General features: G+C 38.6%; 1 protein-coding gene across 23 annotated transcripts in view; it reads left to right on the top strand.

Moving 5' to 3' along the window:
* The window catches only part of ADGRL2 (adhesion G protein-coupled receptor L2), a 476,253-nt gene that overhangs the window by 443,132 nt on the left and 13,488 nt on the right, over window positions 1–19,633 (top strand). For 15 of the 23 annotated variants that reach the window (XM_050963479.1, XM_050963478.1, XM_050963477.1 and 12 more), the window contains 6 exons: window positions 730–939; window positions 1,921–2,141; window positions 3,454–3,520; window positions 18,051–18,142; window positions 19,010–19,054; window positions 19,348–19,374. In XM_050963479.1, the coding sequence (XP_050819436.1) occupies window positions 730–939; window positions 1,921–2,141; window positions 3,454–3,520; window positions 18,051–18,142; window positions 19,010–19,054; window positions 19,348–19,374 (662 nt within the window). The remainder of the gene's footprint in view (window positions 1–729; window positions 940–1,920; window positions 2,142–3,453; window positions 3,521–18,050; window positions 18,143–19,009; window positions 19,055–19,347; window positions 19,375–19,633) is intronic. The other 8 variants (XM_050963483.1, XM_050963487.1, XM_050963484.1 and 5 more) reach the window with 1 other exon arrangement.

Here is a 19,633-nt window from a genome sequence, read left to right as displayed (position 1 = left end):
TTGCCTGGACATTGTGCACTTTGGAGAGTGGCTAAATAGGGAAGCCCAAGAGTGCCTGCAAATATAAACATGGCAGCAGCATAGCCCAGCAAAGAAGCTGCCAGAGAGTTGCTGAGCCATACAACCAATATAAAAAACAAAACCAAGGAGAATGACAGGATTGACCCTGTGCTCAATGAAAGTGAGGACAATCTTCTGAACCATTCTTTACCTGAACATGAGGTTTGAGTTTGTGTTGTAAGTTGAAGGGTCAGATGAGTTACTCTGCTTTTTTTTGTTCTAATTGATTTCTTCATGATAAATGTTCACATATTTCTCCCACTCAAGCTTTTTGGATATAGAGTTGTAGGTTTGTAGGAAAGAAGCAAGGTTTTTTCTTATAGACTATTATAAGAAATTTTTTTTGTATCTTCATGTGTGTACAGCAATACATTCACGGTACAAGTCTCTTCCACAGAATTTTCTTCAAGCTTGCAGATAAAAAAAGTAAAAATATTATCTCGTCTATTTCAAATTTCTATCTCTGTGCACTCAGAGCTGCCTTTCTTGCACGCACACTAATCTTGAACAGCAGATAAACCTGACATCAGATCGATAAAATACTCAGCACGTTTCTTCTGTCATCTATAAAATTCATCAGGAATTTTCTAGCTGCTACCTGTTTAAATGATCTTCTATTTGTACTGATAAGTGGCCATATTAATTTTCTCCATTCTTGATTATTTTCAGTACAAAGATGGAGTGCATGAGCTACTCCTTACTGTCATCACCTGGGTGGGAATTGTCATCTCCCTTGTATGCCTGGCCATCTGCATCTTCACATTCTGTTTCTTCCGTGGCCTACAAAGTGATCGTAATACTATTCACAAGAATCTATGTATCAACCTATTCATTGCAGAGTTCATTTTCCTAATAGGCATCGATAAAACAGAATACAAAGTAAGTCTGTGTGCATATTGATTTTGTTCTCTGAAAATGACTGTTTGAAATGAATGTGAATTTAAATATGACACTACTGCCAAGCTTTCAAGTTTCTGTATGTAACTGATACAGCAAGGCTGGGATAAAAGGCGTTATAAAAGATTAAGATGGACATGTTCACAAATAATATTTGCAGGCATCAAAAATACCATTATAATTTCTATTTCCCTCTTAAAGGGAAATAGTGTTTTTCCATTAAGAAGCATATGTTAATAAAGATAGGTGATTTAAAGGGTACTTGTCAAAGTGGTGCTGAATTTAAATTTTATGTACCAGAAACATGAACTTTTTACACCAAAGACCTCTGAGTGCCTGATGCAACTTTTTAAAGCTTAGGTGAAATTTATCCCATCCTTCAGAGCTCAGAGAGTGTCTTAGAATTTCATCCAGCATTCAGCTAGACAGGAGTGAATCTAAATTGGCTCCTGGTACACCAGCAGAACTTCCTAAAGTAGTAAAAGCAAAGTTATTTTATATTAAAGCAGATAGAAATTTTGGATGGCTGCATAATAATTTTAAACAGAATATATAAATACATGTAGAACCAACTGTTCTTTATTTATCTTCATGTATCAAATCCTCTACAATGTAAGTCTTGCAGCAGTGTTAACATCCCGGTCTCAAAATTATGGAATTGTTTTTAATGCTTTCACTACAGTTAGGAATATTAATAAGTTGTTTCCATACTTAACGTATGTAGTGCAATTGAGTATACTTTCTGCAGCTACTGTGGACATAATACATTACTAACATTTCTGAATATCTAGCATATGTTTTTGGCTAGTGAAAACTACTCTGGACTTGTGAAGGGTCTTTGGTTGAAATATATTCAGTTACTACCTTCATAACAAAATTAGTATACTGTTTCATTTTGCAGTGTATTGAATTAGCTAGGAAGGTTTTGGCAGTTTGTTTTTTCATGTTTCTCTTTCTTTGCAGATTGCATGTCCGATATTTGCAGGCCTCTTACACTTTTTCTTCCTGGCAGCATTTGCCTGGATGTGCCTAGAAGGAGTGCAGCTCTATCTCATGTTAGTAGAAGTATTTGAAAGTGAATATTCTAGGAAGAAGTACTACTATGTCGCCGGCTACCTCTTCCCTGCCACAGTAGTTGGTGTCTCAGCAGCTATTGACTATAAGAGCTATGGAACAGAGAAAGCGTAAGTAATTGCAAGTGACCTGAGTGTTTTTCAAGTGAATAATTTTTTTAAAGCCTGTTAGCTGTCAGAGGGTCCCTGACAGACTAAAATAGCATTTGAAAGCTTTATTGATAAGAGAATGGCAATGCCATGCACAAATTACAATCAAGTCTTTTGTAATTTTCTAGGTTCAGAGGATTTGTACTCTGGAGAGGCAGATTCTAAATTATAGTCTTTCTTTTAACACAAAAGATTGACCTAAAACAAATTGAAAAAGTAAATAGCTTTTTGGCCTCAAATGGTATTAAGTAAAAATTCTTCCGAACTTAGTGTCTGACAGGCTTAACCACCCAGTTTTAAGCTAATGCTTCATTAGATCGCTTTGTTCAGCTGGCCCTCTAGCTAAGTCTCATTCTGAATCATGACAGTACAATATTCCAACCTATATATTTCACTTTGATAATATTTTATCAGAAGGGTAAAGCAGGATTAAAATTACCCATTGCCTTTTATTTATAAAAATACAGATATTTATAGAAAGTGACAGAAGGTAGACATAGACTGTTTCTGAGGATTTGAGTTGCTGGAGGCATGAATTTGCCTTCCAATGGTGTTTTACTTTGTCCTTTGATGAAATTCGTTACAGTATGGGAAGATATTGTTGACTTCTAGAATGCTGCTTGATTTTGCTACCGATGATAGACAAATAAAAGAGATTCAGCGGGGTGCTGGGCTATAAGAAAAATGAACCACTAAGTGAAGTCACCCGATAAGTTTATGCATCATTTACTTTAATATCACATGAGCTTTTTCTTACTATTCAACTCCCAGATGGGGTATTTTATTTATATCATACTGTTTTGCAGCAAAACATGACATCTGAACGTTTTTTATCTTGCTTTCTTCAGGGATCAGCACTTTGCTTATGATATAAAGTTAAAGGCAAATTTTGAAGATTACATAGAAAACCTATGAAAATAAAGCATTTACTGGTGTTAGGTTTCATCAGTTCATAGCAAAAACTTTGACTGAACCTAAAAAGAGAGCGAGAGAGGGGTTTTTTTTTATATTTTTTTAAAATTAGTTTTAGTATGTAAGGAGAAAAGCAGAGCAGATGATCAACAATCTTGTTAAAGAAAACCCAAGAAAACAGCCCTAGCTAAGGGGGGGAAATGGCCATGATTAAGATGGTGCTGTTCACTGTTGTTGGCTCATTGTGTATTCACAATGAAACACCTGTTCAAGAATTATTTAAGATGGGTTTTGTACTTTCCATTTTTGCAGCTCAGGAGCCAATGTAATCATTTAACTTTCATTGCCTTTTTCATTGCAGTTGCTGGCTCCACGTAGACAACTATTTTATCTGGAGTTTCATTGGGCCTGTTACCTTCATTATTCTGGTAAGAGTGTTTTCCTCCCCCACCCCCCTTCCCCTTTTTGCTCATTTTACAAGAGCAACAGTGTTATGAAGGTTGAGTAACATCAGTCATTACAAACCCTACTCTCAGAGTTTTGTATGAAAATACTTAAGGCAAATTTATAATGAGAACAATGGACTGAAAAGAATGTTTAAAATATAGTTCTGACCAAATTATTAATGTTCAGAACTCCATTTGGTGCTTCTTCACTTCTTCTTTTTGTCCTTATTATTTTAATACTGAAGGTCATATTGATATGGCAGTCATGTGACAGATCCATATAGTACTAAATACAGATTACAAAAGGACCATTATTATTACTACCATCTATTGAGTCGGTTTTGTACATGTTCAAAAATTGTAACTAAGTATTTGTCCAACAGACTGGAATGACTCAAACAGAAGTTCCAATCCTCTGGGTAAATAATTCAATCTAATAATTCTGCACACATATGCTTGTGTGTGTGTATATATTTGTAAGTGTTTTTTTCCCCCGTATTTGTATCTATGTTATGTGTACTATGTATAAAACACTCACATGTTTTTTATATAAATAATCAGTGTATTGTGAACCCAATAGAAAACCCATGTGAGTAATTCCAGTCAGTTGTGGAAATATTTTTATTATATATATAATTTTTTTTTAAATTAAAAATTGAGTGGTTAACTCATTCATTATCCATTCCTAGAACCATTCCAGTCTTTACAATAAATAGAACATGGTTATATATTCAGCCAGGGGAAGATCTGATGCAATTAATTCAAACTGATTGAAATAGAGGTGTAAGAATTTGGAAGAAAAGGATATTCAAAATGAATTTACAACTCAACTTTATGGTTGTGGTGTCAGAGCTCTGAAAGGTCTAGCTGTGCTTGAGTGTGCACTGATATTCTGTAGGTACATAAGAGAGAGTTCATAACGTCGATATTTTGGAACAGTGAAGTGGGTTTTATTAGTGTTGTTTTTTGAAACCTATGGCAATTAAATACCATATCCTGTGCATTTATATAATGCCATGGTTGTGCCAAAAACTGACAAAAGCCAAGAAATTAAAGTTTCTGACACTCCCTTCACTAATTTGAGTTTTGTACTCTTGTAATGTTTTTATCAACCTCAGGGATAGTTTGTCAGCCTTACCTTTTAAATTTCTGCCTTTTATTGATTTATACAGTGAATTATTTAAGCACATTTTTAGTATCTTATAATTTATACTGCCTCAAAATGTGAAAGAAAATTGGTTCATTTTGAATCTACGAGTTACAGTGAAAAGATGTGCAAGACCATCCAAGATAGGTAGGCTTGGAAGGATTTGATTTTTATCAAAGGTTGGTAAAAGTCAATTTCACTGTACGCACAGACCAACCCAAATATATTTCCATTGATGATTATCAAAATTTATAGCTAGTCAAAGTAATAAAAACCTACTTGAGAACTGAATTTGATTTATGGATATTCACTTTGTATATTTTGACACATGTTGGCAATCTGTGTTTTAACATTTAAAAAGCTTTAACTTCTTGAATTTCAGTGCTTACTGTCATTAAGTAATTATTGTCTGACCCACTTCATAATTTACCACACCTGTAAAAAAGAAAAAAATGCTTAAAATAAACATCGATATTGGTGTCAAAATTATATTTTTAAAAAACTGAATTCTGCCAAGCCTATTTATAGATGATTTTTCCTGTCTTAAGATATCATTCTGAAGTGTTTCCAGCTGTATGTATCTCCAGATGTACTCTTTATTTATTAGAAGGCCACCTCGGTTGAACAATGGAGTTTTTTCAACCCATTGAGCGTGGACACTTTAGATAGGACAAGTGCACAATGTGCAAATAGATGCTTCATTTTAAAGATACAGTCACAATGCTGTAAGGATCTGTTGTGTAAAATTTTCTTTTCTTTTCTCAAATGTTAAAGTGTATATATGTATGGAGAGAAAGAGAGAGACAGAAAGATAATAGTCTCCTTGAGGTTTGAGGAATGTGGTCAAGCAACTAGAATGTAGTACAAAGTTTAGTCTATTTAAACAAGTTTAAAGAAAAGGAACTCCCTCCCACTTTGGAATTTGATTCAGTACTAAGTCTTCAACTATATTTAAATGGAATTTTTAATACAGTAGGTCATACTCTTTCAATAAGAGAAGTTGTATACCTGATTGCTGTGTTCATTTAAAGAAAAGTGTTCTAAGTCTGATGTCATACAGTTCAGCTTGTCAGTGCTTTAGGGTCTGGTTATAAATGTTTTTTGTTTGTTTTTGTTTAACTTATTACTGTAAGCACTTTCTGGGTCACTTCTCTCTATTTTATATAATATTTCACTTGAGGGGGCTAGAAGGGGGCTTTGCTGAGGGCATTTATGTTTCCTCATGACCAGGTTAGAGAAAGAACAGAGGTGAAGGACATTTAAATTATATTGACCATGTACAGTCAGAGTCCACTGTTATTTATTGGCCTTGATATTATTATCCTCCAGCAAATCATTTAGACTGAGTGGCTAAAGGCCTTTGCGAACAGTATTCCCAACTTCACAAATATGAAACAGCAGGTAGCAATCACAACATAGTTCCTGGGAGTAATTCTTCTCTTGCAATTGCTTTGGCCTCTAATCGTCCAACTGAGAGAGAGAGAAAAAGAGAGGCAGAGGAGTAATGTCTGAAAAATAATCTCATGTGCAACGTAACCAGAGAAGAGCCATGTTTGAAGAGTAGGGTATTCATTATCAATGGTATGAAAGAGTTTAATATTAGTAATCTTTTCAACATCTGTTACTGGTTTAAATTCTGTTGTGATGTTTATTAACGAAATAATATGCATATTCTTAGACAATATTGTTTGCTGCTTTAATTTACAAGGTTTTCTCTGTGGTTAAATCCATCCTTCCAATTGCATTAAAATCTATACACGACAACATAGGGGTCTGTGAGGGAAAACTGCCTTCTGAGGAAGACATAAAACTTTCAACTTCAGTATTTCCATAGACTGTCATGCCTTTGGGCACCAGGGTCATTATATCTATGAGAAAAGAGCATGTAAGTAATAAGCAGTGGGAAACCATTAGTATGCCTGAAATGATTTAATGAAAGCTTGGATCATGACACATCAGGAGCTGTTCTCATCATTTGGACAGTTCCATCTGCATCTTTAATAATTAATTCAGTTCAGTAAGAGTTCAACTTGCACACTCATTTAGAAGCCTTCTTCAGAGAACACCTCTTTGGCTGCCAGTCCCAGAGAGAAATAGATTTCTGCATGGCTAAGAGCAAAGATCTGGAGATACACAAACAGTTTTAGAACTGCATTTGCCAGGTAACAAAAGCTCCAGGGAGGACAAAAAGGGTCAGAACATGTGCAGTTCGGTTAGGTTACTTCAGAGTGGTGTGTCTGTTCTTCTGTCTTATCATATCCATGTCAGCACTGCGGGCTGTGTGGAATGAATTTTAAGCTGCTAAGCTCAGGCAGGTGGGATTCAACTGAGTGGGTTGATGGCTATAAAATAAACAGTGTGCTCCCATAATCTGTGGTCAGAAAAGCCCGAATATTTTGACTTCTATATAGCTCCATGTTCATTCATGCCATTAAGATGGATGAAGTTGGTTAGACTCTTGCTCAGCCAGGACTACTGGGGTATGATCCTCACAGATGGAACTAATAAATTTGCCTGGTAAAGGTTATTTAAACAAAGGTTCTGTAGATGTTCTATTTAATCAATACAGGAAAAATGTGTAATCGTTTTACTCTTACTGAAATATGATGTTTCACTAGTATGTCTGTGTGTGTGTATATATATATATATATGTATATATACACATATAAATATACATTATATGTTTATAAATATATATTGTGGATGTGTATTTTAATATGTACACACATGATAAATGTGGCAGTGAAAGACATGATAAATTGAATTTGTCACGTTCCTGACTTTCATTCTGCCACTTATCTATCTTTTTTAGGACTCCTTCTAGTCTTTCAGATCTCTCTGCATCTTAAAACCATTTTTTTTTAAATCAACTGGAGACAAAAATTTCCCTCAAAATTACACTGGGCTGATGTGCGGGACAGACAGTATTCAGTCCAGCATCATTTTAAGGGCCAGTGTCTTCTGATTTTTCAGGGTTAGAAACAAGACTTCTGTGTACTGATAAAGAGAGAATACCTAGCTTTCCATAGGATATTGAACTTGCTGCTTGCTCTGTGAAGTCCTCAGGTATTAGATTTTAGAATGGTGACATTTTTTATAGATAGAGATTTTTTTTTAAATGTTTCTGATAATTTTCTTTTTCCTCAATCTTGTAAATCAAATCAGTATCTTAGATGTTGGTATATGAATGCAAGAAGTATGGGAAATAAGCAGGAAGAACTTGAAATGCTAGTAAATAAACACAACTATGAAATTGTTGGCATCACTGAAACTTGGTGGGATAATACACATGATTGGAATGTTGGCGTAGATGGGTACAGCTTGCTCAGGAAGGACCGGCAGGGAAAAAAGGGAGGAGGTGTTGCCTAATATATTAAAAATGTTTACATTTGGACTGAGATTGAGTTGGAAATAGGAGACAGACTTGTTGAAAGTCTCTGGGTAAGGATAAAAGGGGTAAAAACAAGGGTGATGTCATGGTAGGGGTCTACTACCAGACCATCTAAACAGGAAAAAGGAGGTGGATGAGGGTTTTTTTTGGTTTTGTTTTTTTTTTTGTTTTTTTTTTTAAAAACAGCTAACAGAATCTTCCAAAGCACAGGACTTGGTGGTGATGGGGAACTTCAACTAACCAGACATCTGTTTGGAAAATAACACATCAGGGCACAGATTATCCAATAAATTCTTGGAATGTATTGGAGACAATTTTTTATTTCAGAAGATGGAGACAGCTACCAGGGGAGAGGCTGTTCTAGATTTGATTTTGACAAATAGGGAGGTACAGGTTGAGCATTTGAAAGTGGAAGGCAGCTTGGGTGAAAGTGATCATGAAATGACAGAGTTCATGAGTCTAAGGAATGGTAGGAGGGAGAATAGCAAAATAAAGACAATGGATTTCAAGAAGGCAGACATTAGCAAACTCAGGGCGTTTTGGTAGGTAAAAGTCCATGGGAAGCAAGTCTAAGGGGAAAAACAATAGAAGACAGTTGCCAGTTTTTCAAAGAGACATTATTAAGGGCACAAGAGCAAACTATCCCACTGCGTAGGAAAGATAGGAGATATGTCAAGAGACCACCCTGGCTTAACCAGGAGATCTTCAGTGATCTAAAAATCAAAATAGGGTCCTACAAAAAGTGGAAACTAGATCAAATTACAAAGGATGAATATAAGTAAAGAACACAAGTATGTAGGGACAAAATCAGAAAAGCTGAGGCACAAAACAAGATCAGTTTAGCTAGAGACATAAAGGGTAATAAGAAAACATTCTACAAATACATTAGATACAAGGGGGGGCGGGTTGCAAGTGCTCTGGAGGATAGGATTAAAATTCAAAATGATCTGGACAAACTGGAGAAATAGTCTGAAGTAAATAGGATGAAATTCAATAGGAACAAATGCAAAGTACTCCACTTAGGAAGGAACAAACAGTTGCACACATACAGAATGGGAAATGACTGCCTAGGAAAGAGTACTGTGGAAAGGGATCTGAGGGTCATAGTGGACCACAAACTATGTATGAGTCAACTGTGTAACACTATTGCAAAAAAGCTAACATTCTGCGATGCATTAGCAGGAGTAGTGTACGCAAGAAAATTCTTCTCCTCTACTTATTATATATGGAGATACACCTATCTCACAGAGCTGGAAGGGACCCTGAAAGGTTATCAAGTCCAGCCCCCTGCCTTCACTAGCAGGACTAAGTACTGATTTTGCCCCAGAACCCTAAGTGGCCCTCTCAAGGATTGAATTCACAACCCTGGGTTTAGCAGGCCAATGCTTAAACCACTGTGCTTTCTGTGAAGAACTTCCTTTTATTTGTTTTAAACCTGCTGCCTATTAATTTCATTTGGTGACCCCTAGTTCTTGTATTATGGGAATAAGTAAATAACTTTTCCTTATCCACTTTCTCCACATTACTCATGATTTTATATACCTCTATCATATCCTCCCTTAGTCTCCTCTTTTCCAAGCTGAAGAGTCCTAGCCTCTTTAATCTTTCCTCATATGGGACCCTCTCCAAATCCCTATTCAGTCCTTAACTGGAGTATTGTGTCCAGTTCTGGGGAACCACATTTCAGGAAAGTTGTGAGCAAATTGAAGAGAGTCCAGAGAAGCAGAAAAAAAAGATTAAAGGTCTATAAAACATGACCTATGAGGGAAGATGGAAAAAAATGGGTTTGTTTAGTTTGGAAAAGAGAAGACTGAGAGGGGACATGATAACAGTTTTCAAGTACGTAAAAGGTTGTTACAAGGAGGAAGAAGAAAAAAATATTTTTCTTAACCTCTGAGGATAGGACAAGAAGCAATGGGCTTAAATTGCAGCAAGGGAGGTTTAGGCTGGATATTAGGAAAAGCTTCCTAACTGTCAGGGTGGTTAAGCACTGGAATAAATTGCCTGGGGAGGTTGTGGAATCTCCATCGTTGGAGATTTTTAAGAACAGGTTAAACAGACACCTGTCAGGAATGTTCTAGGTAATTAATCCTGCCACTAGTGCAGGGCACTGGACTGGATGACCTCTCAAGGTCTCTTCCAGTTCTGTGATTCTATATTTGGATTTATGATGTTAATATAGCCTGTCTTTACAGGTGAAGAAATTTTGTTCTAAAAAATAGTTCATATACATTATTTTACAGCTACATAAAATGTTTGTAGGAACACAAGAATTTCAATTGTAGATCAGACCAGTGGGCTATGTATCCCATGTCTCACAGTGGCCAGTATCAGATGCTTCAGAAGAAAGTGAAAGAAATGTTGTAGTGGGCAGATACCAAATTAACCTATCAACATTTCTTCCTAACACCTATCTGTGCTATGTAGTGATTTTACATTATAATTCTCTCAAATTTATCTGTGGACTTTCTCATTATTCATGTAAAGCAGAATTTTCAAACCTTGTTGGCTAGTTAGACTCCTAAATTCATATTTAGACACTTAAAAAGAACTGGTCTGATTTTCAGAGGTGCTGGCCCACCCCAGCTCCCAGAGTTAGCTCAGTGCTGACTGTTTTTGAAAATCATCCTATGTATGTATAGGTAATACAGCTAGAGATGAACTGAGGAGGCGGTATTTAGATGTAGACTTTGAGTTAGATATGATATTTGAGACCAAATCAATATTAAGGTTTGGATTCTGATTTTAGGAATCCAAAATCCCATAAGACTTTGCCTAAAATGGTGGAAGCCTTGTGAATTCAGCAGCTCCACTAATCACAAGAAGCTGCAAAATTTTGGTGACATCAAATGAACTTTCACTTAATGTGGAGCTGTGCTAGATCCGGAGGGCCTGTACTGTTGTTCAGCAAGACTCTTTGAACCTATCATCACATATTGCCTGTGCACTTGAGCTCTTTGAAATCCACCCAAGATGAAGGCCTCTCCTTAATTTGGCTTGCAGCACCACATCTACCAACTGGACTTGGAGCTCATTAAAGGATAATTTAAAAAAAAATAATCTATTAGACAGCAGATATGTATTTACTGGAGAATGTCAAACTCTAAAAGATGAAACTACTAACTCAAGAATTTGGGTCTCCCATATTTTCTATGGAGGAAGAGGAGAATAGATATAGATCAGTTGAAGGTTAGATCGATTTATAATGATAAAAGAATAAATAGATAGACTTGGGTCAATGTTTGATTTTCTTGAGGCAGGTGGAAAATTCGGTGTAATATAATGCTGCAGCTGGGAAAGGAAAAAACATCATGTCTATTGGTTGAATTGTTATAGGCTAGAGAGAGGCCCATTTTTTTTCAGAATTGTAAACACAAAACTCACCCTGTAATTTGATAGGCCTCTGTGGATTTTATGCATTGGAATGTGATTTTTTTTTTTAATTTCTATTTATATTAAGAAATTCAGCATTTAGGATGACTGACTTTTTAAAACAACAGCTTCAAATGCTTGAGTCATCTGGATAACAGCTGATACAGATTAGTGGAAAAGCAGCAAAATATCTGGTTCATTGCCTCTCGTGCATGCACCCACACCTCCCTCAATAGGAAAGGGAGTTAAAGCCATTTATTCTAAAAGTACACCTCTCCCCGATATAACACAACCCGAAATAACATGAATTCGTATATAGCGCAGTAAAGCAGTGCACTGGGGAGGGTGATGCTGCACACTTTGGCAGATCAAAGCAAGTTCTATATAAAGCGGTTTCACCTATAACACAGTAAGATTTTTTGGCTCCCAAGGATAGCGTTATATCGAGGGAGAGGTGTATTTATTTTCCATCATGTTGCCCTGTCCTTTCTGCTTGATGTATTATGTAATAAAATGAATACACCCAGAACAGCAAATTATTTAAAAGAACTGAACCCCTTTTTTCTTGACAGGAGGTGAGTGAGATAAAAGGGGATGTCTTTCCCCAAGGTTAGCTCTATGCCTCTTACAGTTTTTGCAGGGATAGAATAATATTCTTATAGTTACAGAGAGCATATACAGAGCCAATGTTTTTTAATCCTTTTTCAGATGGTGAACTAGTGTTCTTTTGTTGCTGATGTTTCAAATTATATCATTTTTCACAGAGATGTGGAGAACAAGTATCATATGGTCTGTTGTCATAGTTACTTTGTCTTTAAGTACAGTACTTTAATGCTTTTTATTTTTAAGGTTCTTTTTCATCTACCATGATACAACTATATCATCTTTAGTAAAATACTGGACTACTTTTCAGTTCTGTTTTCTAAATTTTAATAAATATTGAGAAGATGTTTAGTAACATTACCCTCTGATTCTGAAATGATATCCGTACAGGCAAAGCCTGCATGAAACCCCTTTGCCCTATTAGAACGTTATGTGGGCTTAGGGGTAGGGATATGACTGCTTGGATATCATTGCAGGACGGGATCCTTACTCTATAAACATAGACTTTTATTTTTCCACATTTTGGATGCCTAACTGGCACTTAGACTGCTCCTGTTCAAAGAATCATAGGGTGAAATCCTGCTAGTTTTCCTCGAGTGTTGATCCCTATGGGTATTCACTGTGGGAGTGCGTGCACTCCATGTGCCTAGGACTGGAAACTCTTCCGTAGTAGTGTCCATTGGTCTGTTCATTGGCCGTTCACCTCCTCATGCTCTCAACAAAGTGATAAGGGATGACACAGACCTACTGCCTCAGCTACTCACAGCCTGGGACCGAATTCTCCTATGTTTGTAGCCTGCTAGCGTGCTCGAATCTCTAATTAGTAAAACTGTAAATAGCTTATTATTGTTAAGAGTATTTAGTCAGTGAGTAGTCTTAGTCACAGTTACAGAGGGGGGGGGGAACCCCTGGCCCCTATTAGCTAATTTTCCCAACACTCAGGACACTTATGCCTAAGGTCGCACGCTTCAAGTCTTACCTTGTCTACCCATGGGACTTTACCAGTAAGTGACCTGCATAAGAACTGCCTCTACTGCACTGAGGAATTACAAATCCCATCAAAGTGAAATATCTCCTTTTCCCCTCGAACTAGGCAGTCTCAGGAGTTCAGACTCTGCAGGAGCCAGACGAAGCATTCTGTGAAAGACTTTGATCAGATTGACCTCCTGCTCTCCACCTCATTGACTGGAGCCTAGCAGGCTCAGGGACTCTGCAGAGTGGAAGCATAAGAACATAAGAACAGCCGTACCGGGTCAGACCAAAGGTCCATCTAGCCCAGTATCTGTCTACCAACAGTGTCCAATACTAGGTGCCCCAGAGGGAGTGAACCTAACAGGCAATAATCAAGTGATCTCTCTCCTGCCATCCATCTCCATCCTCTGATGAACAGAGGCTAGGGACAGCATTCTTTACCCTTCCTGACTAATAGCTATTTATGGACTTAACCACCATGAATTTATCCAGTTCTCTTTTAAACGCTGTTATAGTCCTAGCCTTCACAACCTCCTCATGCAAGGAGTATCACAGGTTGACTTGCGCTGTGTGGAGAAGAACTTTCCTTTATTTGTTTTAAACCTGCTGCCTATTAATTTCATTTGGTGACCTCTAGTTCTTGTATTATGGGAATAAGTAAATAACTCTTCCTTATCCACTTTCTCAACATCACTCATGATTTTATATACCTCTATCATATCTCCCCTTAGTCTTCTCTTTTCCAAGCTGAAGAGTCCTAGCCTCTTTAATCTTTTCTCATATGGACCTGTTCCAAACCCCTAATCATTTTAGTTGCCCTTTTCTGAACCTTTTCTAGTGCTAGAATATCTTTTTTGAGGTGAGGAGACCACATCTTTACACAGTATTCAAGATGTGAGCATACCATGGATTTATATAAGGGCAGTAATATATTCTCAGTCTTATTCTCTCCCCTTTTTAATGATTCCTAACATCCTGTTTGCTTTTTTGACTATCTCTGCACACTGCGTGGACATCTTCAGAGAACTATCCACGATGACTCCAAGATCTTTTTCCTGAAGAAGCATGAAGAAGACAAGAAGAAATACACTCATAAGAAGGCAACCAAGTTGGCTCATAAGTCCTCAAAGAAGGGAGCTGCATTTTCCCTCAGGACTGCATGAGACTCCATGCCACAGAGGGGGGTGTTCTTGTAGTTCACTGGGTGCACAAGCCAGCTCTGACAGTGCTGCTAGCTTCCAATGCTCCAAAATTGTCCTCAAAGGGGCGTAAGGAAGTAATAAAGTGCTCACCATCTGCCCTGGCTTGCACTGACAGATAAAATACCAATGACTTCTTCCAATTCTCCTCTGATCACACCTCGGTATGCCCTTCTCAAGGATCATCAGGACCCTGCTTTCCAGGGAATACCTCTAGATGCACTGCCAGAAGACTATTGGTACTGATGGCTCCCCCTTCGAGTTGTATGACTCTTACTCTGTGGAAGTATAGAAGTTGGTAGTGCCAGTTCCACCAATGGTCTTCATACACAAAGTCAACCTGTATAGAGCTGCCAAAGCCTCATCCCAGGACTCACATAGAGCAGTCAGGGATTAATGGCAGTCCCGATGGGGCCTGCCCCCGTCCCTGCGAACCAACCTACTGGCCACACTGGAGCACTTGAGACCGTTACTATTGAGTCCCAGACTTTGAACACCGAGGGCACAGATTTAATCAGAAATCACCTCCAGTGCTAGAGCCTGAGCCCTCTCTAGGGCAGGCAAAAAACACGAGCAGACAGTACCCCTGGATCTGCCAAGGCCTTCTTTTTCATCTGTGGACAAGGTGGTGATAGCAGTCTCCCCCTCCTTAAGATGATTACAAGCGGTAATAGGAACTTCTCTGGAGGAATACTGAAACCTCCCCCCTCCCCCAGATCTCACTGGAAGAGGTTGAGGATCCTCCCTTCTCCCCACATGGTCATGGACATTCTCTTGTCAGTGGCACCCTCCAAAGTGGCATTTCCTATGACTGAGACTGTTTTGGAGTCAGCTAAGGACACCTCAGCCACATGGGGACCTACCCCAAAGACAATTAAAACGAAGTACATTGTTCCCCCTAAGGAGGCAGAATGTTTGTTCTCTTACCCAAACCAGAACTCTCTGGTTGTCTAATCTGTCACAGAGCAAAATGACTAACCAGTCAAGTGTCCTTTCTTCAGATAAGGATGCCAGAAAGAACTTTTCTTTAGCCAGTCTACTTTTCCATATCAAGAATTACTGGATGCTTACGTCAAAATACGTCATGAACTACAACAAGAGTTGACCAATAAATTACCTTAGGCCCCAATTCCAGGCTATTCTGGAAATCTAATAGCCAGGTCATCCCTTCAGCTGTCATTGGACATAGCGGACACAGCTTCCTGTGATGTCAGTAATTGAGACAGGTTTCTTAGCTTCAGCCAGTGGAGTTCCCCAGAAAGGTTCAGGTGATAGTAGAAGATCTCCTCATTGGGGTTAATAAGCCTTCAGCAAGAAAACCTGTGAGTCACTTCACTCACTCCAAAACTCTCATGCCACTCTCCATTCCTTGGGAATATGCACCCCACCGTATTGCAGAAAATATTCTAAAGTGCTGCAGCGTACATTCCAACCAGCCCCATGGCCATTCTACCAGAGGCCCTCTGAGCCGCCAAGAAAGCACCATAGAGTACAGTGCGGCCGACACACCACTCCACTATCGTCCCTTGTTCAGACCCAACTGCCTAATTCAGTTAGGGGCTGGAGAGGACATAATTGGGAAAGGGCTTTTTCTTCAAATAATTCCTGATCCCCAAAAAGAAAGGGAGCTGCAGACTCATCTTGGACCTCAGGCATCTGAATGTCTTTATCTACCACACAAAATTCAGGATGATTACCCTAGTTGCTCTAATCCCCTCCCTAAACAAAGGAGACTGATCTGCAACTCTCGATTTAAGATGTTTATTTTCATAAAGACATTCCCCCAGCACTGGCAATTCCTGGATTTTTGGGTGGCTATAGAGACTAAACCCAGTACAAGATGTTCCCTTTTGGTTGTGGAGTGGCCCCAAGGGTTTTTACAAAGGTCATGGTGATAGGAGCTATGCACTTGTGCCAGCAACTCTGAAGTATATTTCCCTATCTAGACAGATTCCTCATAATGAGAGATCTCAGCATTCATCTCAGTCTTCAGACAACAGTCTGGTCCTGCTTGGTCCACCAAGGCCACATGGTTGCATGCACCTATGTGACCCCCTTTATCCAGGCTACACTTGTGCAGTATCCAGCCTTGGCTGAGAAAGGTCTACCTTTCAGGCCAGGATTCCTTGGACAAGAGAGTCTCAGTTCCTTGTAGCGTCTGGAGACCTCTCACCTGGGAGGAGAAGGACATTGTTTGTGTGATGGTTCCCTTTGCTCCCTCCCTTCTCACAAAGGCACTCATTATAGACATGTCTCTACAAGGCTGGGGAGTGCACCTGGACAACTATGCAGCTCAAGGTTCTGGACTGTCAGGTACCAGCCCACATAGACATAATTGCTGTCCTGCTCCCTAACTGACTGTGCTGCTAGGCAATCTTAGAATTCTGAGTGGGCAGAGCCCCTGATTGACTTCCAGTTTAGCAGTCCTGCTTATAAGCTTGGCCCCCATGCATACCACATCCACAGCTGTACATGCCCTTGTTCCAGCCTGCTTCCCGTCCCTGCTTCTGCTTTCCTCCAGCCATTGCTCCCCACTGGCTTCAGACTTCCCCCAGCTCTGCCTCTGGTTTACAAGTCTGGGTGACCCTCCAGTTCTGGCATTCAGCTTCTCTCTCACTGGTACTGACTCTCAGCTTGTTTCCTGGACTCTGCCCACCCTGGCACCCACTTCAAAATGATACACCAAACTCTTACCTTCACCACTAGGCTTGACCACCCATGGCCTGGTCAGCACATTCCTCATCAACCTTCTTGAACTGCAGGTAGGCCACAAGGTGTGCAAGCAATTCCAGTCCACTCATGTCCAGGTCAGGGTGGACAACATCTATGTATAAATGAATAAAGGGGAATGAGGACCATACCACTCTGGAGGGAGGCTGTCCAGCTCTGAGATTAGTGCATCCACCATCAAATCATCCTCACTGCAGTGCACATACCAGGAATGATGAAATTTTGAACAGACAGCCTCAGCAGGTATTTTCACAAGGATCACAAGTTGGAACTCCACATCGATGGTACAGCAGATAGTTTGTCAGTGGGTATTCCCCTCATGGGATCTCTTTGCCACCCAGGGAAACAAGAAGTGCCCAGCCTCGAAACACACAGGGGCACAACTCTGGAGGGGATGCCTTCCTAGTGCAGTGGTAAGACATACTGATATATGCCTTCTCTGTCATCCCCCTCCTACCTCACATATTCTGAAACATCAAGTTGGACAAGGTGATACTGACTTTAATAATACCATGATGGCCATGACAATCCTGGTGTACCATGGCTCTGCAGATGGCATCCCGCCAGTACATTTACCTACTGCCATCTCCAAACCTATTGTCACAGAATGGAGTCAGGACCAGCCATCCAAATCATCCCTCCATCTGACAGCCCAGATTTTGGATGGGGGATGGATTTAGAGAGACCCTGTTCTGAGGAAGTCCAATCCATCAATCTCATTAGCTGGAAACCCTCTCCATGAAAGTCTGATGCTGTCACATGGAAGCAATTCTCCTTGTGGTGTCAATATCCAGACAATAAAATGGATGGAGAAAGACTGTGCTACACAATGGTTTAAATTAGGTGCCCTTGTTGTGTTTTCTAGCTTTTTCATTTGTTACAGAGGAACAATTTTTAAAAATTGGGACTTTGAAAATATTACCCCTTGTCCATATTTGAACCAGCATCTTAGGGGTGAAACACTCCAAATACCACTACCAATCACCTAAATATACTTGAAAATAAACCAAGAGGGGTTTATTTTCAAGTCAATAACAATCCTCATTACTCAACCTGTTACTTAAAGTAGTTTAATTTCTTTCTTATCTGTTTTGACAGCTGAATCTTATCTTCCTGGTGATCACATTGTGCAAAATGGTGAAGCACTCAAACACACTGAAACCAGACTCTAGCAGGTTGGAAAACATTAAGTAAGTGCTTTGTGTTCAAGTATGAGAACTATGATTATTTTCTGATTACTGAACTGATTGAAAGCTACTCTCCATTAGGAACACATGACTTTGTCTCCCAGCAACTACAAATGTCAGTTAGAAAGAAACAGTACCAATCCTGCTTTCCTTACATTGTTACCATAATGTCACAGGCATTGGTCAAAATTAGATCATTTCACCCTGGAATTAGTGCCAAGAAATTATTTCAGTATCTTCATGGAAATTCCATAGCAAAGCAGTAATTTCATTTGCATTTAAAATGTGGTTAAAATGATGTTTGCATGTCTGATATGATTATGTTAAGTTTGTTTTGTTAAATGGGGTTTTTATTTTAGGGATTCTGAGTAGTTTTCGTTTGTAATCCAGTTCTCCCAAGAGAAATGACTCCATTACTATTGTTAACTTGAAGACTATCTGTTGTTTTCATGCTAATTGAACAAATGTTTACTTTATATTGGTGCTGTATTTCAGTATCCCTTTTGGAGAGTAATGCAAGTGTTATGTAGTTAATAAGACTCTTACAGCTGTGATAGTCTTCTGATAGTCTTTTAGTGTATTCTGTTTAGTGTCCCCCTCCCCGCCCCAAATTGAAGGCTGTTGCTATAAACTCTTTGAAGGGATGGTGTAACTTAGAACATTAAGGGTTGGCTGTGAAAAGGTCCTGTAGATTTGTTTGCAATACTGAAAATGACAGACAGGTTTACATTAAGGCTAACATTGCAAACTAGATGCTATAGATAGGTCAGTATCAGCTTCATTGCATGTTGCATGAGGAGAGAGAGCGCTAATCTTTAGCATCTCTCTGTTTTCTTCCTTTTCCTCTTTCTGTCTTCTCATCCACACCAGTAATTACCGTGTTTGTGATGGCTACTATAATACGGACTTACCTGGGTAAGATAGAACCCTACATTAACAAATTCCTAGCATGATATTTTTAATTTTACAAACTCCGTCAGTATTGTGGATCACCCTTAATTTTAATTAACTAGTTTGGAATTATCTAATTTGCTAAAGTATTTTTAACTATTATATGCCTTTATGATTTTAAATTGCTTGCCTCTGCACTTCGAATTTCCTAATTTTGACTAATTTTTATATAAAATACAAAAATGCTTTCATATTAATTTCTGTTACAATTCTGTCTAATAATTTTGTTTCTCTTTTCTGCTTATAATGCTTTCTAGCTATGAAGATAATAAACCATTTATCAAGTAAGATCATTAGTTAGATGTGGAATGCACTGACTAAAATTCCTTTCCCTTTCATTCTGTGCTGTTCTCTACAATTCTTTTTTCCTTAAACTAGTCATGTTGGAATCTCTCTCAAAGACTTTATTTTGTGGATGTATCCATATTTGTGTCACATTTCAGCAAGGCTCCTTCATGTGGAAGTTAGATCACTTAGCCTTAGTTTAGTTACCTGAAACCTTAGGTTCTAGGTTTTCACTCTGCTGTTTAACTTTTGTGTATT

Source organism: Gopherus flavomarginatus, chromosome 7 (assembly GCF_025201925.1).
Source record: "Gopherus flavomarginatus isolate rGopFla2 chromosome 7, rGopFla2.mat.asm, whole genome shotgun sequence".
In the NCBI taxonomy this organism is placed as follows: Eukaryota; Metazoa; Chordata; order Testudines; family Testudinidae; genus Gopherus; species Gopherus flavomarginatus.
The sequence above is the reverse complement of the archived record's forward strand: the minus strand, read 5'-3'. Positions and strand labels throughout refer to the sequence as shown.